Source organism: Cervus canadensis, chromosome 8 (assembly GCF_019320065.1).
Source record: "Cervus canadensis isolate Bull #8, Minnesota chromosome 8, ASM1932006v1, whole genome shotgun sequence".
NCBI classification, from domain to species: Eukaryota; Metazoa; Chordata; class Mammalia; order Artiodactyla; family Cervidae; genus Cervus; species Cervus canadensis.
Window position 1 is genome coordinate 50,788,404 of NC_057393.1, and position 23,300 is coordinate 50,811,703.

The 23,300-nt window shown below is 54.1% G+C and overlaps 1 protein-coding gene across 3 annotated transcripts; it reads right to left on the reverse strand.

Annotated features, from left to right (window-relative positions):
- Positions 1 to 23,300, reverse strand: CDHR1 (cadherin related family member 1). 3 transcript variants are annotated; one of them, XM_043477214.1, is made up of 18 exons: positions 23,067 to 23,300; positions 22,664 to 22,749; positions 22,443 to 22,538; positions 21,499 to 21,644; positions 20,593 to 20,643; positions 19,374 to 19,463; positions 18,079 to 18,165; positions 16,415 to 16,531; positions 15,180 to 15,323; positions 13,374 to 13,452; positions 11,997 to 12,097; positions 8,961 to 9,164; positions 8,167 to 8,319; positions 6,310 to 6,474; positions 5,820 to 5,887; positions 5,056 to 5,284; positions 2,997 to 3,254; positions 1 to 2,401 (listed from the first exon to the last, which is right to left on the reverse strand). In XM_043477214.1, the coding sequence occupies exons 2-18, from the start codon at positions 22,731 to 22,733 to the stop codon at positions 1,841 to 1,843; spliced, it is 2,619 nt and encodes an 872-aa protein (XP_043333149.1). In that variant the 5' UTR covers positions 22,734 to 22,749; positions 23,067 to 23,300; the 3' UTR covers positions 1 to 1,840. The 3 variants fall into 3 exon arrangements, with proteins under 3 accessions (XP_043333149.1, XP_043333151.1, XP_043333152.1); XM_043477216.1 differs by lacking the exon at positions 22,664 to 22,749 and having other exon boundaries at positions 23,067 to 23,298; XM_043477217.1 differs by lacking the exons at positions 22,664 to 22,749; positions 23,067 to 23,300 and adding an exon at positions 22,924 to 23,032.

Here is a 23,300-nt window from a genome sequence, read left to right on the forward strand (position 1 = left end):
GCTTTTGGTTAACAGATTTTATTGATTATTTACAAAAAAGGTTGACCGCATGCAAGTTGTAAGGATGCTGCATTCCTTGTGAAGGACAAACATGATCCAACCTAGTCTTGAAACCCATACCCATTTGTTCAGCCAGGGCTCCTAGTTTGTTAGAGCCCAGCTGTTAATATAGCGTGGGTTGTGGACCGAAGAAACCCCAGCAAGGAGCCTGCACACCAGCACATCTGAGTAACACCTCCAAACATCAACTCAGAAATCAAGAAAACTACATATGCATACAATCTGTGGTTAAATTCACAGACATATCCTAGAGGGGTTATTAGCGAGTGGGGTGAAATGCAAAGAACTGTTCTGTTTCTCTCTCTAGGCACATATCTGTATTTCCTCTTGGCAAGTGTCCTTAAAGTCAGATGGAACTTCTTTGCATTAACAGAAGCTTGCACGTCGTCTCTGCTGGGGGCGGTGGTCACAAGCAGAGGAGGTGTGGCCCAACTAGAGGGACACGCTAAGGAGCCCAGAGCCCTCAAATCAGGCTCCTGCTGCCAAACTTCTGTGACCTCTGGTGATCACCCTCCGTCTTGGGAACTCATTTTCATCATCTTGGCAAGATGGAGCTTCGGCTGGCTGTGTGGCCCAGCTCTGGTCCTTTCTGACAGTGGCTGGCCTGGGCTGCATGGGGAATGTAGTTGGGGGGAGGTGGGGGTGGGGAGGAGATGTGGAAGGGAAGCTATGCCATGGTCCAGCTCCAGCCATCTCGGATCAGTGGCAGCACCCTACCCCTAGCACAGCGCCTCCTGGGGGTGCTTGGCAGAACAGCTGGGAGGCTCCTAATACTTTGCGGAAGAGCTGTACCCTGGAGAACTGGCCAGGGGAAAAATACTTCCTATTTGTGCTGTTTTGCACTTGGTTAAAGCCCTCATCACTACTACTTGCTTTGATCCTCACCCCAGACCTGTGAATAAGGCTGATTCACTTTCTTCATTTTCCAGATGAGAAAGAGGATGAGCTTTCCCAAGGTTATCGCACGTGAGCAGAAGAGCTGGATAAAAACAGAAGTCTCCCCAGATCTCAGCCCTGCTCTGTCTCCTCAAGGACTTCGAGTGGGACAGCTCCTAAGGGTACCCGTTGCTCCTGGGGATGTCTCTGGGGCAACCAGCTTGGCTCCAGCCATCTCTGGGCCCAGGGCAGCCCTGGCTGGGGCAGCTGCCCTCACTCCCACGGAGTCCCTCTCATACCTCTGGGTCCCTGGTCCCGAGTGGGCATAGCAGGGGCTCACAGTCTCTGCCCAGACCCCATCCTCCACCTTCCAATGGCTTGTAGGCACAGGCCCACAGTCGGCAAGAGTTTTCAGTGCATCCTTGCCCTCTCTAGCTGCATTTGGCTTCCTGCAAGGTTCGCTGACCCTCAGCCTTAGTCAGCCCCCGAACCTTTTCCTGCTCCTGCTCTTAGCTGGAGGCTTCAGGATCCAGGCGCTAGTCAACCTTGTCACATGTGGCCTGGGCTCTGCTCCCGAACTAGGAAAGCTGAGGCCCCCGCAGGACCCAAGTGACACTGTGAGGTTTGGAGTTGGAGGGTAGAAGACATCAATCCGGTTCCTTGTTGCCGCCCAGTCTCTGCTGCGCAGAGTGTTGCCCATGTGCCGAGGAGCTGTGTGATGGGGAAGTATTTCCCAATTGCAGTCGTAACCAGAGGAATAAATGCCCAAGGCATTGTCCAGAGCCCTGGTTATGGGGGTTACACCATTGTACAAAACAGGGGTGACCCTAAGGAGCAGAGTTGAGGAGCGTGGCCCAGGCATCAGGGCAACTGGAGTGGGGAGAGGGGGGCCACAGGACACAGTCTAGAAGTAAGCTTTGCTCTGTACATTCTTCTTCTCGAACTTTTGCCTGAGCTCAGAGACCAGAGCTGACTGGACGGGGCTTCCCACGGCCTTGCGTTTTGCCACGGCCCTGGGTTTTGGTGATGGTTGTTGGGGTTGCTGAGGGGCGAGCGAGCCCGAGACGGTAGGCACCGTCCAGGGGGCCTGGCCCACGCTGGGTGCCGCGCTGGGCGGTGGAGGGGGAGCGGGGGCCTGGGGGGGCGGTGTGCTTCCCCGGCTGTTGTTGTTGCAGTTCTCGTTGGGAGGAGCCTCTTTGAGCACAAACTTGTCAGTGGCCTTGGTCCTTCGGAACTTAAGCCACTGGATGCGGATGCTGCGGGGCGCAGGGCTGGGCCGCTTGCGGAGAACTCGCCGCACCGGCTGGACCTTGTTGGACTTCTTGTTGCGCCAGAAGGTGGCGGTGGAGATGAGGACGGTTATGGCCACGATGACGGCCATGATGCCAGCCAGCACGCCCACGGCCTTCATGGGGTTGTCTTTGGTCTGCATCAGGAAGGCAGCCATGGGGCTTCGGGACAGCATCTGGAAGAGAGGTGCGTTCAGCCGCTCCTGCCTGGTCCCTGGAGGACAGAGCAGGGGCCCTGAGCTCCCTTAGGCCAGATGGTTTTTAAGCTTTCTGGGCTTAGTCGTCCCCTAGAGAATCTGAGGAGAACTATGAGCTTCATTCCAGAAAAAGAAAAACACAAAGAGAAAAAAATACAATGCAGGTTGGATTGGATGAGGAACTCCTGTATTAGGTGGCACTGCTTTCCTTTGATGGGGGAGGGGTCATATCTGCCCAAGCCTATCAGGAGCCTCTTAAGGGATGACTTCCTGCCAGACCCTGAGCTGAGAACCACACATGATTTTACTTCTGCCTTTCAACACGCAAGTGAAGGAGGCATCGTGAGTCCCATTTCACAGGAAGGGAAAGACTTGGCAAAGTCACACTGCTACAAAGTGTTGAAACTGGTATTTCGACCTGATGTCAAAGCCTGTGCGTTGGATGGCACTGGTAGTCTCTGTGAGCAGTGGGTGGGTGTCTCTGGAGGAAGGTGGTCTTTCTCTCTATCTGGCCATGTTTCAGGGAGGCCTGAGCTGGCCTCTGATCAACCCCCAACGTGGGCTTCCTACTCACCTCAGTGTCTACGATGTCAATCTTGAGCAAGGCCGTGGTGCTGAAGGATGGGGAGCCATGGTCCTTGGCCTGCACCTCTAGGGACCACGTGAGGTCCCCGTTGGGAGTGATGTTGTGCAGGGCATCCAGGGATCGGATGGAGTTCTTGAGCCAGATCTCCCCCGTGTGTGCATTGATGTCGAAGACATTGGCCGGCTCCGCGTGGGTGATGGAATAGTCCACCAGGTTGTTGGGTTCCTCTGCATCCTGGTCTGTGGCCTGTACTCAGGGAGGGATAGGCGGGGCTGGACTTTGAGGGTCACATTTGTGTCCCCTGGCTAAACCGACAGGTCATATGCAGTTTGCTGGGTTGATGGGGAATGGTCCTAATCCTATTTTGAGTGAATGGAGCTGGGAGAAGAATTGAATGAGGCAGGGTCTGTGCTTGGCTATTTATGTGTGCTGTCAACCTCAGAACAAGCCTAGTCAAGTCAGTACCGGTAAGAAACAAAAAGCCTGGAGGCTGAGTGTCTTGCCTAAGGATGGAGAGGTAGAAGGAGGGGAGCTGGGGTCCAGAGTCAAGCCTGTTGGGTTTCAGGGTTCATGCTCTCTCCATATTGGGAAGGCAGAGCTGTGAAAGCAGGCAGACAGCTGTGTGAACTCAGGCCAACCCAACATGTAACCTGCCTGAGTCTCTATTTTTTAATCTGTAAAGTGGCAATAATATCTTCTTTCTCAGAGGTTAATTCTGGGTGGAGGTGGGGATGGGGGTACATAGTGAAAGTGAAAAGTGAAAATGTTAGTCTCTAAGTCATGTCCAATTCTTTGTGACCCATGTCCATTCTTTGCAGTTCCATGGACTGTAGCCTGCCAGGCTCCTCTGTCCATAGAATTCTCCAGGCAGGAATAGTGGAGTGGGGTGCCATTCCCTTCTCCGGGGGGGTCTTCTTAACCCAGGGATCAAACCCGGATCTCCTTCACTGCAGGCAAATTCTTTACTATCTGAGCCACTAGGGGCATATAAAAAGCATAAAGTTTAGTCGTTCAGTCATGTTTGACTCTTTGCGACCCCATGGACTATAGCCCACCAAGCTCCTCTGTCCATGGGATTTTCCAGGCAAGAATACTGGAGTGGGTTGCCATTTCCTTCTCCAGAGGATCTTCCCAACCCAGGGATTGAACCCGGGTCTCCCACATTGTAGGCAGACGCTTTACCGTCTGAGCCACCAGGGAAGTTAGGGGTATATAAAGTACCTTAAAAACCATTGCCTATTTCAGGAGTCCAAGATATTTGAAAAGAAATTCTTAAGCCACAGCGCCACTTGCAGCTGCAGGGACAAAGCTTTTTTTTTTTTTTGTCTAAGAATAATGGACATTTAGACACCGGCGCCAGGCTCACAGCTGGCCAGTGCCACACCAGGGGTGGGCAGAGCAAGGACAGAGAGGTAGGGAGTGGGCATTGCAGGGGCACCAGCCAGGCTGCTGGTGTGTGGGTTGCTGGTGGCTGCTGGGGGGAGCAAGGAGGAGTTAGCCACAGTGACTCCAGAAGTGCCAGGTCCAGGACGGCCAGAGTCAGGGGCTCACGCAGAGCCTGGCATCGTCATGTGGCTGGTGCCCACAGAGGGGCGAGGCCAGACTTCAGCCCGCGGTGAGAGGGTGGAGGGGCCCGGCAGGCAGCAGCATCTCCAGCCAGGTTCTGGGCATCTGGCTAGCAGCTCCTGGATACAACAGCTGGACGCTGGGCTGCCTGCAGAGCTAAGTCGTGGCTTCTAGCCTGTTGGATGCTCACATGGGGAAATGCCGTGGGACCCTGGTTCCCCGGGCCAGTCACTCCTGCAAAGCCTGAAGGGAGGGTCCCCAGGGGGCTCTAGCCAGAAGCACACACAAGCTGCCAGCATTGGGGCCACAGATCCTCTTGGACAGTACTGGACGGGTGGCTGGCTCCCGCAATGGGCCCGAGATACTAAGGGAGGAAGCTACTAAGCCCACTGGGGCAGGGCAGGAAGAGGACAGGCTCCGAGGGCCCTGGAGTTGGCCAAGTACAAGCCATGATGACAGCTTGGCTACCTTTGGAGCTCACCTCAATTTTCACCGGGGTCCCCAGCACCATTGTCTTCTCCTGGACGCTCTCTTCAAACTGGGGGTAGTGGTCATTGACATCCAGCAACGTGATGAACACCTCGGCCAGGCTGTACCTGCCCTCCATGTCCTCCGCCTTCACATAGAAGTTGTATCTGGCAGTGGCCTCAGCATCCAGGCTGGCCCAGGGCTGGGTGTAGATGATCCCAGAGGATGGGTGGATCAGGAAGCTGCCGGGCACAGAGAGTGCAGGGAAGGGTGTGCAGAAGCACGCACACGTACACACATGTGCACACACGTGCCTTCAGCAAGGAGCCGCCTCCGAGAAGGAGCGGCGATGCACGGGGCAGCTTCTCTGAGCATCTCACCTGCTCCTCTCCACATCCTCACGGTCTGATGCAGGGAGGCAGGACCACTCATCTACTTAACCATCAATGCTGAACTTCACCCGAGTCACAGCCCTTCCCTCTCCTCCCATGACCTCCTCTCCCTAGCCCAGCACTGCTTGCCTGGCCCCGGAGGCCAGGAGCCCCAGCTCCAGGTTGTGGTGATGACCTTACTTGTCTCAGGCTCACCTCATCAGGTGAGTCCCCACACCTCTGCCTCAGGCTCTACAGCTGCCCTTTATTCCCGGCCCCCAGGCTCACCTCCCAGCCCAGGTCCTGTTCAGCCCAGGCTCCTCCTGCCTGCAGTACAGATCCTCCTCCGCCCTCAGCCTCCCAAATCCCTTCCCAAGGCCCTGACTGGGCTTCTGGATCTACTCACAGGTCTGCCCCAGATCCATAAATGGAGTATTTGACTTCACCCCAGGGACCTGTGTCTGGATCCATGGCCTGGAAGAGAGAAAGCTCCCAGTGGCCCCGGTCCCTTTGTCAGGGCACGTTGGAAGCTCTTGCTTTCAACAGCCACACAAGGGTTTGGGTGGCCTGGGAGGATTGTCCAGCTGGGGAGAACTGGAGGCCTGCTCTGGAGCCCTAGTTTCACCTCAGGTCTCAAGCGTTGGAGGAACCAGATCTGAAAGGCCTTCTACTTCTCATTACATATCCTCATTATCATCCTGTGAGGTGCTGTTATGCCCATTGTACAGAAGGAAAAACTGAGGCTCAGAGAGGGAACATAGCTTGTCCAAGGACACAGCCAATGAATGTGGGTTTATCGAATAAAACAGACAAATAGGTTTGTCTGACTTCACAAGGCCCCCTTTCAGTGGGGCTCCCAACCCCACCCCCAGTCCCTGGGGCAGCCCCCAACTCACTGTGACAGCCAACACATTGGAGCCCCCTGGGGCATTCTCAGGGATCCTGGCGACGTAGTAGTGGGAGGTGAACTTGGGGACATTGTCATTGGTATCTAGGAGCTGGATCACGACATCTGCTGTGGAGCTGAACTTCTCTGGGGTGTTCACTTCAATGGCCAGGAGCTGGGGAAGGAAGGAAAAGGAAGACTTGTCTGGATGGCAGTCTCTCTGCAAAGAACCTGTCACATTCTGTATCACCCCTGCACCCCCACCTGCCTTGTCTCCCAGTTTCTCTGGGCCAGCCAGCTATTCCTGCCACCACCTGCAGGGGGCACCTCTAAGGCAAACATCATCCCCCTGCAACTGACCGCAATGCCGGGTTCCTTATAGTGGCCATTTGCACTGGGACCAGTTTCTTTTGCTCCGTTGGTTTGCATGTTACTTTTTTTTTTTTTTTGCTTCCAATTTAAAGCAACTTTGCTTCATAATATAATTTAATATCTGTTAGAGCAAATTCTTGCCTCATACTCTTTTTTTCCCCAAATTCCCTGACTATTCTTATCGGTTTGTTTCTCCAGATAAAAGCCAGTATAATTGTGTCAAGTCCCCTACATCCCCCCCTAAGGAAATTTTGGGTAAGACTTAATTGAAGTGGCATTGGATTCTTTATTAACCTGATGAGAATTTGCATTTTTGAACAGGGTTTGTCTTTATATTTCTTACCTTCTTTTATCTTTTTGTTAAATTTGTACATTTTTTTTTTTGTTATTTATATGCTCCAATCTTGTTATGGTAACTGTTAGGAATTTTATCCATTAGTTGTTCTTATAAAAGTGATCTATAATTCCATTATTCTCATTGTAATTTTTTTGGGAATGCAGGAAAATTATTAGATTTTGTGTACTAACTTTATAACCCATCATGTTAACAATTTTGCAGTATCTAACAATGTTTTGATTATTTCTTCTAGATTTTTCTAAGCAAGCAATCACATTATCTAAAAACAATGATAAGTTTATCTCTTCCTTTCTAATGATTGTACCTTTTATTTCCTTTCTTATTTAGGAATAACATTTAATTCTAGGAACAGTGTTAAACAATATTGATAAGAGCAGGTATCCATGTTTTGTTCATGACTTCAAAGAATGCTTTTAAAATTTCACTTTAATTGGTTGATTGATTGAAGTATAGTTGATTAACAATGTTGTATAGAATTTCACTTTTAAGGATGATGCTAGCTGTCAGTATGTATGCATGTATAATTATAAATAATTATAACAATTTAAATTAATATCAGCAAAGTAATTTTCCTTTTAATTACTATTGGGTTAACCAAAAGGTTTGTTTGCATTTTTCCACAACATCCAGCATCTTATGGAAAATTCTGAATGAACTTTTGGGTCAACCCCCATATTTATTTACATATTTATGTAAATACACATTATTTTTATGTGTTTATCATTTTGAGTAATTCCAAATACAAAGGAACTTATCTCCTCCTTTGCTAAAGTTTTTAACAGAACAACTGACATGCAAACATGTCGAGTGCAAACAAGGAAACATCTCTCCTGATGATCAAACAGTTTTTTCTCTCAGTCTATTCATATGGCACATTACATGGGTGGTTTTTCTTTGGACCACCCTCCTCCTTGCATTCCTGGGGAGAGTTGTAGTTAGACACTGGAGCTCAGTGAGGCTGAGGAGTAGAGGAGAGCTCTCGTATCATACTCCTCCTCTCCTCACTGCTCCCCAAGTCAGAAGGAGGAGCAGAGGAAAAGAGTAGGGCTAGGAGGGGTAGGGGGTGACAAGAGACCTCTCAAGGATGAATCTAGGTACTACTGTGACACCCTTACCCGCCGTTCAAGCATCACTTACCTTGAAGGTCAACACTTTGGACTTTTCAAAGTCAATGGCGGCTGAGTTCTCCACAATGATCGTGACTTGGGCTTCATTCAGGACCGTCTGCGGGACCACTCGGAAGATGCCCCCGGGTCCCACCAGCCTCAGGTTGAATTTGGCATTGGCTCCCTGGGCAACCGTTTGGAGAGAAGAAGCAGGGAAGATGAATGAGGATGAACCTCATTATAGAGTCGTGCTGTGCAAGGAGACTTTGCATGCCCTTGACCCTGGGAGGTAAGTATCTTAGTAAGTATTCTTAGGAGAGGTGATCAAGAATCAGAAAAGTTGAGTGAACTACGAGGACTAAGCGAGGACACAAGCCCAGAAAGCCCGGCCCTGCTTTGGGCACAGGAGGCAACGGGACACATTCACAGTGTCTGGAGGGTCAGACACAGAGGCGCTTTTATTTTCCAGTTTTTAAGGCCTCATGCATGGCTTGCAGGATTTCATCACCCAGCCAGGGGTTGAACCCTGGGCGATCGCACTGAAAGCCGGGAATCCAAGCCACTATGCTACCAGGAAACTTCCAGAGGGGCTTTTTTTCCGACTGGCTTTTTCTTTTTAATTGATCGTGGATGTCTTTAGGCCATGCAGCTAGTCTCTGATTGTCTACCCTCCCTCCTCTCCCTCTTGGTTACCCACTCTTGCCTCATTCATTTTGTGACCCTCCAGCCCCGGTGACATCAGCAGGAAAGGTTCAGGCAGACTCAGCTTTGGGCCTTCGTCCCCGGCGGTTTGTAGGAAGACAGGTGGAGGGCAGGACCACATACCTGGTCTGAGTCATTGACGGTGATCTTGAGGCCCCGAAGGATCTCCCCCTGGGGTGGGTGCTCGTACATGGACAGCTCAAATCTGTTCTGGGGTCCACTCTCCCCATAGAATGTCGGTGGATGGTTGTTGAGGTCCACGATCCGGATGGTGACAGGCACCATGGCCTGGGCAGCTGGAGTCCCTGCAGAGCTGACCTCAGTCACCTGGGTGGGGGACAGGGGGCTATGGCTGTGTGGCACGCTGACTCCAACATGGCCCCAATGATCCCTGCTTCTTGGTATCTATGCCCTTATGTAATCTCCTCTTTTCTTAAAAAAAGAAAATTTACTTGGTTGTACGAGGTCTTAGTCAAGGCGTGTGAGATCTAGTTCCCTGACCAGCGATTGAACCCTGGGCCCCCTGCACTGGGAGCATGGAATCAGCCACTGGACCACCAGAGAAATTCCTGTAATCTCCTCTTTTTGAGTGTGGCTTGGCCTAGGGACCTGCTTCAAACTGATAGAATATAGCGGAGGTGATGAAATGTCATTTTGTGATTAGATTAGACCATAACTTCTGTTTTCTAGCAAAGCAGACAGCTCTGTTGACAGTTTCTCTGATGTTTCAAGGAACTAAGGGTGATCTCCAGTCAACAGCTGGAGAGGAACCGTGGTTCTTAGTCCAACAGCCCGAGAGGAAGTAAACCCCACCAATAACCATGTGAGCCCAGAGGCTCATTCTTCCTTGCTGGGCCTTCAGATGAGGACTCGGTCTTGGCTGAATATCTGTTGGCAGCCATGTGAGAGACCTTGAAACTGAGGACCCAGCTAAGCTGACCCTAGACTCCTGCCCACAGCAACTGCGATGTTTAAATGTGTGTTGTTTTAAGACAATAAGTTTGTGGTAATACGTTACAACAGTCCTAGGAAACTAGTATAGTGCTATTACTAGTCCTGATTTACAGATGAGGCGAGAGGGTTCGGGTGGTCACTGGGGATCACACAGCTGGACTAGAAGAAGGAAGATGTGTCTGATTCTTTAGTCAGTGCTCTCTCCACTGCATCATACTGCCCTGTTCTTGTAGCCAGACATAGGTTCAAACCCTAGCTTTGCCATATTCTGCCCTTGTGTCCGCTTGCCAGGGGGAGGCTGCAGGGAAGGCAGGTGTGGCGATGCAGCAGTGGATGACTGATACAGCCGGCAAGCCGGGCTGAGTGTCCACAGGCACCTCACGGACATGTGGCAAATATCACATGAGGCCCTGGAAGGGCTTCCTCCCCCTTTCCTATAAGCAGGCTCTGGTCTTCAAATTACTGTCCTCTAATTACCCTCCTGGACTCCACTCTGTCATACACCAGCTGCTTCATAACTCTTCTTTTTTATTTAATAAAATTTTTATTTATTTATTTATTTTTGGCCACATCCCAAGGCATTCGGAACTTCCCTGACCAGGGATGGAACCCATGACCCCCGCATGGGAAGGGTGGAGTCCCAACCACCGGACCACCAGGGAAGTCCCACTCTTCCTTTCTAGAACTTATATCCTCTGCCTCCTTTTCTTTCCTCCCACTCAATGGTCGCCCTGTCCCCAACTCAGATGCTTCACGCCAATTCCCACACTGCATGTGGCATGGCCACTCTCCCTCACCCTCCAGAGTGCTCCGTCCCCTTGGCTAATGTGACTCCACATTGCAGGTTGGCCTTGACCCCCGATCTCTCCTTCACCTGCTCCTCCCCCTTCCTCCCTCTTCGTCAGGATGCTCCAGCAGCGGTGTTCCCAGCTAGTGGTTCCTGTCTCCCCCCAGCCCTCCTCTGAGTGGTCTCATTCCCTCCTAGCCTTTCACAACTACCTGCATGTGGGTGTTGTCTCCCCTGAAGCTCAAACCTGTATACTCAGGTTTGGATTTTCAACTTGAATGTCCCTGAGGCACCAAAACGCATCCTGCCTGTCCTGTTCAACTTGCCTCCCCTCGTGTGTTTCTGATGGTGTGGAACCACACTGGCTTCTTCCCTGCCTCTCCTCTCCCTGACCCCTCACAGCCACATTCTGTGGCATCCGCCTCCTTCATAGTTCGCAGCCTGTCCATTTTTCCCATCCCACCTCCCCTCACCCCCACGGGCCCCCACCATCTATAACCTGGGCTGATGGCTCTGCTGCCCTGCTCCTCATCTGATTCCCTTCAAACCCGAGTTGGGACCAGGGTTTTCAGATGCCAGGCCAGGATTAGTGCCAGAATCACCTGGGAGCTCGAAACATGCAGAGTCCTGGGTTTCCCCCAGACACACTACATTCCTATCCCCCGTAGTGCGCCCTGGAAATCTTTGTTTGCCAAGCTCTCTGAATCTGAGAACCCCTCTAGTTTAGTCAGCAGTCAGAGTGAGCTTTTACAAGACTCCGATCCTGTTCAAAACCTTACCATGGCTCTTCACTGCTCTTGGGCAGGACTAGCTATATAATCTGAAGGCTCAGTGAAAAATGAAAATAGCTGGCCCCTTGTTAGAAAATTGCTAAGAATTTCAAGACAGCAAGAGCAAAACATTAAGCCCAGTGCAGGATGCTTCTAACTGCGGTCCCTGTGTAATCACAGGTCGCATGGCCACAAAGCTGGCCCTTTGCAGGAAAAATCCATACCTCGTATTCAGAGCCTTTGCTCCTCTGTCCCCCACTTGGGGTCCAACTGTTTCTCCACTACAGGCTGCTGTGGACCCTTGGCTCAAGTCCCACTTGTTCCTCACTGTGCCCCTGGTATATCATGTGATTTCACCCCCAGCCTTGGCTCACTAAGCTTTCCTCGCTTGCAATGCCTCCACCTGCCCCCACCACCCAATGTTCCCCACACCTCTCTGCTTCCCGGGTCCTACCCACGTTCAAGGCATTGCTGCCCCCATCCTACCTTCTCTGCCTTGTCTCAGCTCCCCACACCAGGTGCCACCTCTTGTAGGTGTTCCCTGAAACAGTATCTAAATCTTCCCCCTGACTGCGGGCCCTGAAGGGTAAGGGGGGCGGCCAGGATCTTATCACCTTTGGTGGAGAAGGCCCAGATCCAGGGAGGTACCTGAACATGCAGCTCATACACCTCTCTCCGGAGCTGGGAAGGGCTCTGCATCACGGAGATGGCTCCAGACGTCTCATTAATCTCAAAGGCTCCATCACTCCCTGTCACAGAGAGATGTGCCCTGAAGTTCTGAACAAGGCCACACGGTGGCGCAGTGGAGTTGTGCCAGGCCTCACAGGGTGTTTCATTCAAGTCTCCTGCATTATCATCCGTGTCTTGCCAGTGAGGAAGCTGAGCTCAGAGGGGCTCAGTAACTTGTCTTAGGTTACACAGTAAGTGCAGAGCTAGGGCTTCAAGTCACTACTTTCTGGCTCTCAGGTTCCCTAGTATTTTGCTTCTCTCATGCACGCATGCATGCATGTGTGATGTGTGGGTAGGTGTGATGGAAAGAGAAAGGAGAAATAGGTACAAAGGGAGGGAGATAAGAGAAGGGGGAGGGGGGAAACAATGCAAAGAGGGAAGAAAAAGACTGGAGGAGGAGAAGGAGTAGCAGGAGAGGCAAGAAGATGGGAGAAGAGACGGGGTGGGCTGGGTGCTTGGTAGGTGTGTGAAGGCTTGCAGCTGTGGAGGGGAGGGAAGGCAGTCAGGGGTCTGCGTGCCTGGGAGAGAAGCCTGTCTGTGACAGTGGGCACGTTTGCACGTGTGTGAGCTGCTGGAAGGGGAGTGTGCACCAGGCATGTTCCAGGGACAGGGTCAGAGGAAGTGATGGTGTCTGAGTGAGAGCATGGAGACGTGTGCGTGTGTGTGGGACCAAGCATCAGGTGTGGTGGCCCCTGGAGGGGACCAGCTACTGAGGGCTGAAGAGCCCTCCCTGAGCTGGCTCCTCCTGCTCAGTTATTGCCCGATTGTGGAAGGAGGCAGCAGACTCAAACCCAATGGGAACTTGGGATGATTTAGCTTCTCTGAGCCTCAGTTTTCTCATCCATACACAGGGTGAGTATTTGGGACACCCCGAATCATCACTGTATTTAACTCACTTAATTCAATAATATGCTCTAAGCCAAAACATTTAAAGGAATGAGAAAAAAACCCATAGCAATTTAGAGTGTAATAAAGCTTGCCACCCCTTCCTATCAACGAGCAGATGCCCACGAGTGTGTGGGAATGTGAACTGGCCCCACCTGCGCTGCTCTCAGTAACACCACTGCCCCTGCCCACCCAGTGCATCCCTCCCTGCTACTGGACATAACGACAGGCAGGGCCCAGAGCAGATGCCCAAGGAGACGTGCCGCCTCCTGGAGGGCCCAGCCTCTCCTCTCCATGCACCTTGTACTTCTGGCCTATAGATGAGGGAACTGGGACCCAGAGAGACTGGGCATCTCACTCTGCTCACCCAGGGATTTGTACCTACAGCCCAGCAATTAGCCCCAGACTCACCATTCACCAGGCTGTAGAGAACACGGTTGGGTTTGCCCCGATCTCCATCCATGGCAACCACCGTCAAGACCTCTGAGCCCTGGGAGGAACAGGAGCAGCTGCCTGCGGCCAGTGTCGGAGGTGGGGGGTGCCGGGGCTCTCCCTTCCCCAGATACTGCCCCCATCACAGAGGGAGGTGCCGCCCCACTCGAGAGTCAGGCCTCTGCGAGGCCCCATCCTTGCTCTACAGGGAGCTCATAGCCCCCGGCCTCCCAGGGCTGGAGGGACAGCCTGAGCCCCTCTGCCTGCCCCCAACATGGGTTGGCACGCAGCTGCCCAGGGACACTCAGGGCTCCTGCCTGGGCCTCCTCCTCACACCTCTTAGACGCCTCCTTCCCCACGCACCACCCTCAAGCCTCACCTCTCTTGCCTACCCTCCAGCCTCACACCTGCTGCCTCATCTGTCTTTGGCCTTCAGAGGCGCCTGAAGGGAGAGGCGGGAGAGGGGCCAGGCAGAGGGGGTCCAATGCAAAGTCCAGGAACTAGGATTTTGTCCTGTGGCTGCAGGGGCTGCTCAAAGGGTTTGGGAAACTGCCCCAACTGGCAAGCCCTGTTCAAGCCCTGCCTGCCACCCTCTCCTGACCTCCCTACGCAGACCCTTCACCCCAGAGGCCTCCCCATCCTCATGGCTGCTTCCTGACTGTCCTGTCCCCCCATTCCCGGCACCTCTTTCCCCCTTAGCGCCCCAGCAGGACCCTCTGGGCCTCCCGCTGCTCTGCCCTATGGCCCCCACGGGGGAAGCCCAGCCTTTCTCTCTCCCTCACTCTGTGTCCCTCTCCACCACTCAACTGTCAACTTCCGGAAAGGTGGTTTCTCAACTTGGGCCTAGCACATGAGTGGTGCTCAGCAACTGTTTTCATTGTTTTACGAAGTTGGTAATAATCAGAAATTGGGGAAGTGAGACTGGAGAATGCAATTCCATTTTTCCATTCCATGGAGAGTTCTGGAACTGCGGCCAGCCATGTAAGGGTTGACTCCAGCCTGGCCCCTGCTGGCTGGGAGCTCATAGTCTGGTTGGGGGGTATAGTAACACATGGGTGCACCATCAAGGGGAAAGTGGCGCCTGGGCTGAGCTGAGAAAGACGAGGGGCATTATGCCCACGGGCACATGTCAGGCGAAGGGAAAAGGGTGGGGTAGGGAGACGGGCTGGGCTGAGTAAAGGATGGTGCCGGCTCCTGGGTGGAGGGTAGGCCGGCCCTCGGATGCCAGGCCCAGGACTGGAAATTGAGAGGCAGAGGGGCAGAGGCTGAAGATAGCCTTTGTGATGGGCCCACATGTGATGTCTGACAAGGGTCATGGTGATTCAGCAGCAAACTGTGGGAGAACTACTGGCGTGAGGGGCCTCAGGCTACAGGCCTGGAGGAAAGGAAGGAAAATTTTGGCACCTCACCTCCTGTCAGGTGTAGGAAAGGTCCCCTCTAAACCAAACCATCAGCTCTCCTCCCAGCTTCTCTTCACAGCCCTTTTGAAGGGCTGACACTTGCAGCCAGTCTGGGGTAAGTGTGGATGAGTGAAGACATGCCTGGCACAGCCCTGGCACCCAATAGGTGCTCCACACATGAGCAACTTCTTCTTCCCCCTTACACTTCCCGATGCAAAATGGCCTGTGTGTGGCCTGAGTCAGTGAATCCAGAACTGGCCTCCATGTGAGGCACGCGAGCTTGGGCTGAGCCTAATCGTCTCCACCAGGGGGACCCTCGGGCAGTGCAGAGGACAGGGCAGGAGGCATCTGGAGGTGACATGGGTTGCGGGGTGCAGCTACCCACCGGAAGGGTGTCCTCATACACATAGCCATAGTAGGGCGTGCCCACGAAGACAGGGGCCATGTCCTGCACATCCTCCACATTGACCGTGACCATGGTGGTGGCCGAGAGCACCACGTTGGCCCCTCGCAGCTTTCCCCCGCCATCCTGCAGAAGAATCAGAGAGGGAAGAGAGGCTGGGCTCCAGAGTCGAGCAGACTCCCACGGAATCTGGCTCCTGCCACTGACTGGCCTCGAGGCCAGCTGCCCGCCCTGTTTCTGTTTGCTTCTATGCCACTTAGAGATAATTTTCCCCGTCCTATGGGTGTTAGGAAAATTAAATGAGATAATGCATGAAGGTCTTCAGCCAGTGCGCAGTAGGTGCTCAAAAGCGTTCCTTTGGAAAGAGGGTTAGGTTTCTCTCTAGGGAAATCATCTCTGAAGAGTAGCAGAGGAGGAGGGGGTCAGAGCCAAAATCTCTCCTCCCAGCCAGGAGCCCAGCCGCAAAGTCTCCTGAGAATCTTCAGAGAATATGAGGTGGACCCACGCCTGAGGATACATCATGGAAGTGTGCGCCCACCAAGCCAGCCCTCATGGGGTAACTGGCAGGCAGAGTTGGCTCAGGCCTCCCGACACAGGCTGGGACGGGGCGGGGGGGGCGGGGTGCCCTGTGGCCTATGTGACCAGCCCGGACTTTCCTGGAAAAGAAAACCTGGGGCTTAGAAAGAAGGCTGGGGTTTCCTGCCCTCAAGGGGAAGAGCAGTCACATTTGAGCACTTGCTGAGTTGCAAACCCTACACCACACACTTTAGAAATATGAGGAATTTAGTCAAGTTTTGGGGTGGGCAGATGAGGAAATTGAGACTCAGAGTGGGTTACTGGTCACAGAGAGAGGAAGAGGCGGGATGGGCAAGCCTGGATAAACGGACGTGCCCAGGGGCCAGGCTGTGTGGGATGTGAGGGTATGGACACTGAGCCTACAGAGGGGAGGCTGGCCTGTCAGTCCTGAGGGGGCAGACACCCTCTCCCAGGAGGGAATATGCCCTCCCCGGCCCACAGACACCAGCATCCCTGAAGAATATGTCCGTGTCTGGCAGGGTCCGCTCAACACAGATCCCGAGCTGCGGCAGCCCCACTCGCGCCCCCATGGTACCGTCTGTCTCCTCCATGGTAGAACCTAACTGCCCCCATCCGAGGGCAGCTTCCCCCGACGGAGGCTGAGGACAGCCGGGATGCTCCCATTCCTTCCTCTCTGTTACCTTGGCAACCACAGTGACGAAGTGGGCCCGGGCCTTCTCGTAGTCCAGGGTGGCCCCGGCCTGGAGGCGCAGCACACCGCTGTGGTGGTCCACGGAGAACTTGGAGGAGTGCGGATTCTGTAAGAGTGAGCGGCAGGCTGGGCCTTGGGGTGGGACCCAGGCCGGCCCCAGGAACACCCGCTCTGCTTACTGAAAGGGAGTCTTCACCATCCTTTGTCACAGGAACTCCTACCTAGGGGCTGAGGTGCAACTTCAGGGCTCTCAGCCTTTCCTGTCTCCAGAGTCCCCCTTCCTGCAGCTCAGGGCTTCCTCTCCACCCCCCTCAGTCCAACCAAGATGTTCCCTTCCAGCAGGGCCTCAGCTTTTCTCTAGGTCTCAGCTAGAAAACAACAGGGCCAGATCAGGGCTAAACTCTGGCCTAGAGTTCCCAGGTGGAAACGTTAGCAGCATGCTCTAACCTAGAGGGGGTGTGGACTGAAAGCCGTAGAGACAGAGAGAACCTTCAGGATCGTCCAACCCCACCATTAAGTGACTGTGGGTCAGTCAGGCCGCATCTGGGTGGGGGTGGGGGAGGTCAGGTGGGGACAGGAGGTGATCTTTGATCTGAAGAGGGGTCACTGAAGGTCAAGAGCTGTTGCTGGAGCTTTTCATGGGTTTAATCCTCACAATGGGCTTCACAGGTGGCACTAAAGTGCCAACAAATCCACCTGCCAATGCAGGAGATACGAGAGACACAGGTTCGATCCCTGGGTCAGGAAGATCCCCTGGAGGAGGGCGTGGCAGCCCACTCCAGTATTCCTGTCTGGAGAATCCCATGGACAGAGGAGCCTGGCGGGCTACAGCCACGGGGTTGCACAGAGTTGGACATGACTGAAGTGACTTAGCACATACGCACACAATCCCCACAATCCAATGAGGATGTGGTTTCACCTTTCCCACTCGCATGAGGAAAGTGAGCAGGCAAAGTCACATAGCGGTTGAACCCCCGTGCAGGGGAAGTGGTGGGATCTCTCTAGAACCAGTGGAGCCCAGGACTGTTTCCAGGGTTTCTAACCGCTGAGATGTACTGCCTTGAAAATTGTGAAAGCAAGAGATTAAATGTGGAGAGAAGAGGATGAGTTCTGGAAACAGCAGCCGTGGGAGGGAGGCAGTGGGTTCTGTAGGAGCTGGGGGAGAGGCGGGAGATACGGGCTGGGGTCTCTGCCTTTAACAGAGCGGACAGGATGGACAAGGGTGGGGAGGGGGTGTCACAGCTCTGCTCCTCCTGAGAGCTGCCTCCTCTTCCCTTTTTCCTCTTGACAATTCTAGGCCCAGACAGGTTTCTTTTACTCTGTGTGGGTACCAAGTGCCCGGGTCATCTCCTGGGGAAGGGGTTGGCCAGTGGTGAGGTGAGGGTCCTGAAATCTGGGGAAAGGAAGGCAGGTCAACTTGGTGGGAGCCAGGATGTGCCAGTCAGGGGAAGAAGGATTCTGCTCAGGCCAGCCTCGTGTCCCCACTTGTTGGTCCCACCTCTGAGTTTACTGAGACCTCGTTGGGATCGGATGCACCATCTCTGATAATCTTTGGGAATCGTTGAGGCACGGACCTGACGGATGGAGGTGGAGGCCATCCAGGCATCCCCACCAGCCCAGGCCTCTGGTTATTTCCTGAGCACCCCACCTTACCTTCAGGAAGTAGGTGACGCTCCCTGCAGAGCCTGTGTCCCTGTCCACTGCACGGACCCTGGCGATACTGGTCCCAGAAGGTGTGTCCTGAGGGATCACAGCCACAGAGGGTGAGTCCCAGGAGCAGTGACAGGTACTCGGGGAGCTGGGGTGCGGGGGCATGGAAAGGTGGGGTCAGGGGACTGAGGGCTAAAAAGAGGTGAAAGGTGGTCATTGACCCAGGGAGCATGAACAGGAGGAGGGGCCTTGATAGATGAGACACTGGAGTCAAAGTGGGGTCAGGAAAGGGAGAGGAAAGGGGGAACAAACAGACATCCTGCTTCTGAAAAGGAGGGAAAGAGAAAGAAAAATCTAGGGCTCCCAATAGACAAAGGGTTTAAATATGAAATGACTGGAAACAGTTAATCAACAAGCACATATTCAGTATCACCAGGGATCACACACGTGCAGCTTAGAGCCAAAAAGAATAGCTTTCTCCTACGGAATTAGCAGACATTTAAAACTGCAAGAATCCCCAGTGTGGGCCAGGAACCAGGAGACATACCCTTTCCCACATGCCAGGGTAAAGGCAAACAGGTGCCATTCTGGAAAATCAATTTGACAACACCTCACATGTACCCATGCTTTGACCTAGCAATTTCAAATCATTCCCATTAGAGAAAAGGAACTTTTAAGTTCAGAGTCTGATGTTTCTTACGATGGCAACAATTTAAAGCACCTTTAATATGCAGACATAAAGGAACAGTTCAGTAAATGCTGAAATGTGCTATTAAAGGAAAGCTATTAAAATGTTAGTTACCCCAACTTCACGATTACAACTTCATGCTTATGCTATAAATTCAGTGAAAAAGAGACTACAGAAAGCATATGTTTAGTAGTCACAACTATGTAAAACGAACAGAAAACAAGAACCTATAATCACAGAACTGAAGAGAAGGAAATCCCCCCAAATTTAACAACGCTGTCTCAAGCTGAAGAGATTAAGAGTGGTTTTTGAAACTCTTTATTTTTCTAATTTTCTGTTTATTTCACACTTCCACAATAAGAGTACACTAAAATTCTAATGGAGAATGGTAAATAAACATTCCTTTGGAATAATAATGAATGTATGAGGGGACGGCAATGGGGGTGGGGGGGGACACAGAGGGGAGGTGTCTCCAGAGGTTAGTGAGTGATGGAGGGGGCTCGTCACCCCAGAGCCCGGTTGCCCTTGGCCAGGCCACAGGTCAGTCCAGAGGACAGGCCACAGGTCTGGGTGGGAGTGCATCAACACTGCTTGAGGGCCCCTCGCTCACCTCGGGAACCTGGACAACGTAGGGCTCCTGGATAAACCTGGGCGCCTCATCATTGGCATCAGTAACTAGGATCGTGACTTTTTCTGCCACCTGAAAAGAAGCAAAGGGGACAGGAGTTGGGACAGTGAGACCTTCCGGGTGATAAAGGAACAATGTCCTCTAACACCCCAGGTGTAGTCTCTGCCCCCTTCTCCCCTTCCCTCCTTCCTTCCCCCCTCCCTTCTTCCTTCCCTCTTTTGATCATTCATGAAGCACATATTATTAAGCAACTACTTGAAGCCACGCGCTGTGTTCTGCCTGACGGTGTGAAATTTGCAGGGTGGAGTGGTGGGCAAAGGTCAGCTTGTACAAGTGTGTTATCTTTCAGCCTGACAACAGCAACATGCTGGGCGCTGAGGGCAGGGGCCTGCACTGCACCACTCTGGGGGCACCGTGTGCCCCAACCTGGGTAAAGGCACTGGTCTAGGAGGCTGGGAGAAGAGGCCTCTGACCCAGCTAGTGGAGGACACCAGGAAGGCCTGGGAAGTAAGCCAGTCGTCGGGTGAGAGGGAGAAGGGGGTGGAAGGTATGTCGGAAAGAAGCAGCAGCATCGCAAAGGCAAAGTGAAAGGCCTGGTGAGTTCAGAGAACAGAATGGAAGCAGATTTAGGGTGAATGTGGGAGAGAAGGTGGGTGAGGCTGAGGGTGTTCTGAATGCCAGTCTCTGAAACTAGGATTCCATCCTGAGGGTAGTGAGGAGCAGCTGGTAGCATCTTCTGAGCCGGGGGACTGTGGCCAGGCAGGACTGTGTTGCACAGTGGGGGCTCCAGACTGGGGTCCGGGAGCCTTGGAGGGAGGGGAGCCCCTGGGATTATCTGAGAAGCACTAAAGAGGGATTGATGAAAGTGGAGGCTGTGTAGAAAGAGGTGAGGGAGGAGGGATGCGAGCCCAGGTATTCAGTTTGTGTGATGAGGATGGAGCCAAGAGCCAGGTCGGAGGAGAGGGTGGGGAGGGCGGGATTGAGGAGATGCTGCTTGAGGAATGTGGGGGTGCTCCGTCAGAAGGGCAGCGGACAGGTCTTGTCTCTTCCCACTCTCTCCCTTCCGTCCCCTCTCCTATGAGCTCCCTGGGGCAGAACTTGTTGGACTTCAGCTGGGAGCCCCCACCCCCAGCCCCTGGGGGAGGAAATAGTGCTCAGACCCAGGGAGAGGCTGCAGGGGCTGGCTGCAGCGTGCACTCACCAGGTTCAGCCCATCGGAAATGCTGATAATGACTTCAATCTCATCTTCCCTCTGTGAAGCGCAAGGGCAGAGTGAGGGGCAGGGAGTCGGAGGTGCCCTGAGGACCCCTGGAGCTGGGCACATCAGAGGGGCCCTGGAGCAGGGCGGGGTGGCCAAAAGCTTCCTCTGCACCTCTGGCCAGGCTCATGCTTGAGACCTGGTTTGGGGTTTAACCCATCAAGAGTTCTCATAAACCCAGAGGGCTTGGGTGCCAACAGAATACGCACCCTCCTGCTAGAATGAGAGATGCTAACTGGTGTGCTGGAGGACGCAGGAAGGGGTGTTTCATCCCTTTAAAAAATTTCCTCTTTCTCCCCTTCATCTCTGCTACACTGCTCTGTATTCTACGGTTCCTCAGAGATCCAGGTCTGTGGTGTTTCAACCCCCCCCGGGACATGGTGGGACCTCAGTGAGGAAGGGTGTCGGGGTCCCCCTGTCCTCCCCTGGGGTGACAGGCAGGGGCAGCAGTCATATCTCCTTTGCCGTGTCCCCAGAGCTGCATCTGAGACCCACCGCGTCCCTTCTCTGGGCTGGTGGGGTCTGCTGGCAGCACCCCACAGCTGGGGTCCAGGCAGCTGGTTCACCAGCCTGGTATGGGGTCTCACAAGGGAAACACAGCCTGTCACCCGCAGGTTCAGAGGGCATAGAGGGATGTAGTTTTACCCAAGTCAGACCTGCCCTTAAAACCAGTCTTTCAAAAAAAACAAAAACAAAAACAAAAACCAGTCTTTCCAGCCCTGATCTGCTGGCTGAATTTTCTGTGACTTATGAGACCTCTCCAAGGATGCTTTTGAGGGCACCTTCCAGCCCACCAAGGTCCGTCCGTCTGCACCCCTGGCAGGCAATGCTCCTCCCAGGTCCCCATACCTCCCTGTCCAGCTCTTCAATCAGGGTGATGTTTCCCAAGTTGGGGTCAACTGAAAAGACGCTTCTAGCGCTGGGGTTAAAGCTGATGTGGTAGGAGACGGGGTCTCCCTCGGGGTCTGTTCCATTCAGGGTGTACACATGAGAGCCTGGAAGAAGACAGAGGGGCCACGCTGAGCACTGGCTGCTGACCTTGCCTCCGCTGGCTGCTTCCCTCTCTTCTTCTTTATTCTTCCCGACTATCAGTTAGTGGCTAGTATCCACTGCTTTACAGATTGTGATCTAGAATATAGATTACAGAGGGCTTCAGGGCTGCTGGGTTTAACTCTAGGGTCTCTGCCTGGAGCCAAGACTGGAGATGGGGGAGGAGGGAAAAGGGAGGAGTCATTAAGGTGGAGCAGAGAGCCAACAGCGCACTGTTCCCCACGCTTGGCCTAGTTCTTCAGAGAATTCGCAGCGGGTGCTCCTTTCACACGGCCCTTGTCCTTATTCTCAGGGTTCTGCCCATCCAGTGAAGGAGAGGAAGTGCAAAACCCCCTCCCCTTCCCCATCTCTGCAGATCCCAGTGAATTCATTGTCTTGGGACCGTTTTGAAGCCTAGAGCCCTGGGGCTCTGGGAGTAAGTGCTTTGTTCAAGGTCATAAATACAGAGGGTCAGGAGCCCCGGATCTGGGCACCTCCGCCTGCCTCTTAGGGCTGGTCATGTCTCTGGGCTTGCGGCTGGATCTCCAGAACTGCCCAGGCTCAGGTCTCCAAGACTGTATGGAGACCTTTCTGCTACAGCCCTGGGGGATTCGGAGCGCAAACAGGGCGCCTAGGGAGCGCCTGCCGCCTGGCGCTCGGCCTCTCGATAGGTTCGGAGGCGTCACGGGTTCGGTCCCCGTGTCCAGGGGAACGTGGGTCCCTCCTCTGGGAGACTGTGCGGGGCGGGCGCCAGGGCTACTCACCCACCGGGGTGTCCTCCGGGAGGCTGAACAGGGCCATGTTTCCGTTGGTGCTGCCCGCCCCGTTGTCGAAGAAGTGGGGGGCGAAGTTGGCCTGAGCTAGGGAGAGAACACAGAACAGAGGACAGCCGGAAACGCGGGGGGACAGCTTCGCACCCGCGTGGTCGCGCTGTCTGGCCCCACAAGCAGGCAGGCGGGTACTCCCCTCCTCGACCCCAGCGCACCCACTAGGTCCCGCGGCGACCGCCTCCCGTGGGCTCGGACTGGGCTGGACTTGTCAGGGACACGCACCATCTGGGCTGTTTGGGACCTAGGCAGCGGCCGATTTCAGCCTTATCGGTGGGCAGACTGGGAAATCGCGACCCAGAGAGGGACAGGTCCCTGGCCAAGGTCACACGGGGAGTGGGGACACCCTCCCACAGCCCCCATTGCAGCCGCCAAAGCTGCTCCTGAAGCAGCAAAGAGCCGCAGGGGTTCCCCGTACCTCCCGCCCAGTCTCTGTCCTTGTCCCCGTCCCCCGTCCCACTCGGGAAGCGAACGGTCCAGCACTGTCCCTAGGTCACCCGGATGGAGCTGGCACCCATTTCTCGTCCCTATCGGGGCCCTCTGGACCCTGCGGCCACTCACCCAGGCTGAGGAGCAGCATCCACACGGCCAGGACGGCCGGCGCGCCGCGCCCCATGTCTCTGCGGGCGGGTGGTGCGGCTCCCCGCAGCCGAGGCCGGGCTCCGGAGCGCGGAGCATGCCCTGGGCGCACGACCAGTGCGGAGCTGACGATGGGGGCGGCGGCGGCGGCGGGAGGGGGCGCGGGCGGGATGCGAGGGCGCTAAGCGGATGACACAGCTCCGATCCGCGCCGCTG

Excerpts from the sequence above, each read along its gene's own strand:
- CDHR1 (XM_043477214.1), bottom strand. The coding sequence starts at position 22,733 with ATGGTGCGTGTCCCTGACAAGTCCAGCCCAGTCCGAGCCCACGGGAGG. Across the intron at positions 18,166-19,373 it reads ACGTTGTCCAGGTTCCCGAG|GACACACCTTCTGGGACCAG; the intron begins GTGAGCGAGGGG and ends GTGATCCCTCAG. Across the intron at positions 8,320-8,960 it reads CCGTCAATGACTCAGACCAG|GGAGCCAATGCCAAATTCAA; the intron begins GTATGTGGTCCT and ends ACGGTTGCCCAG.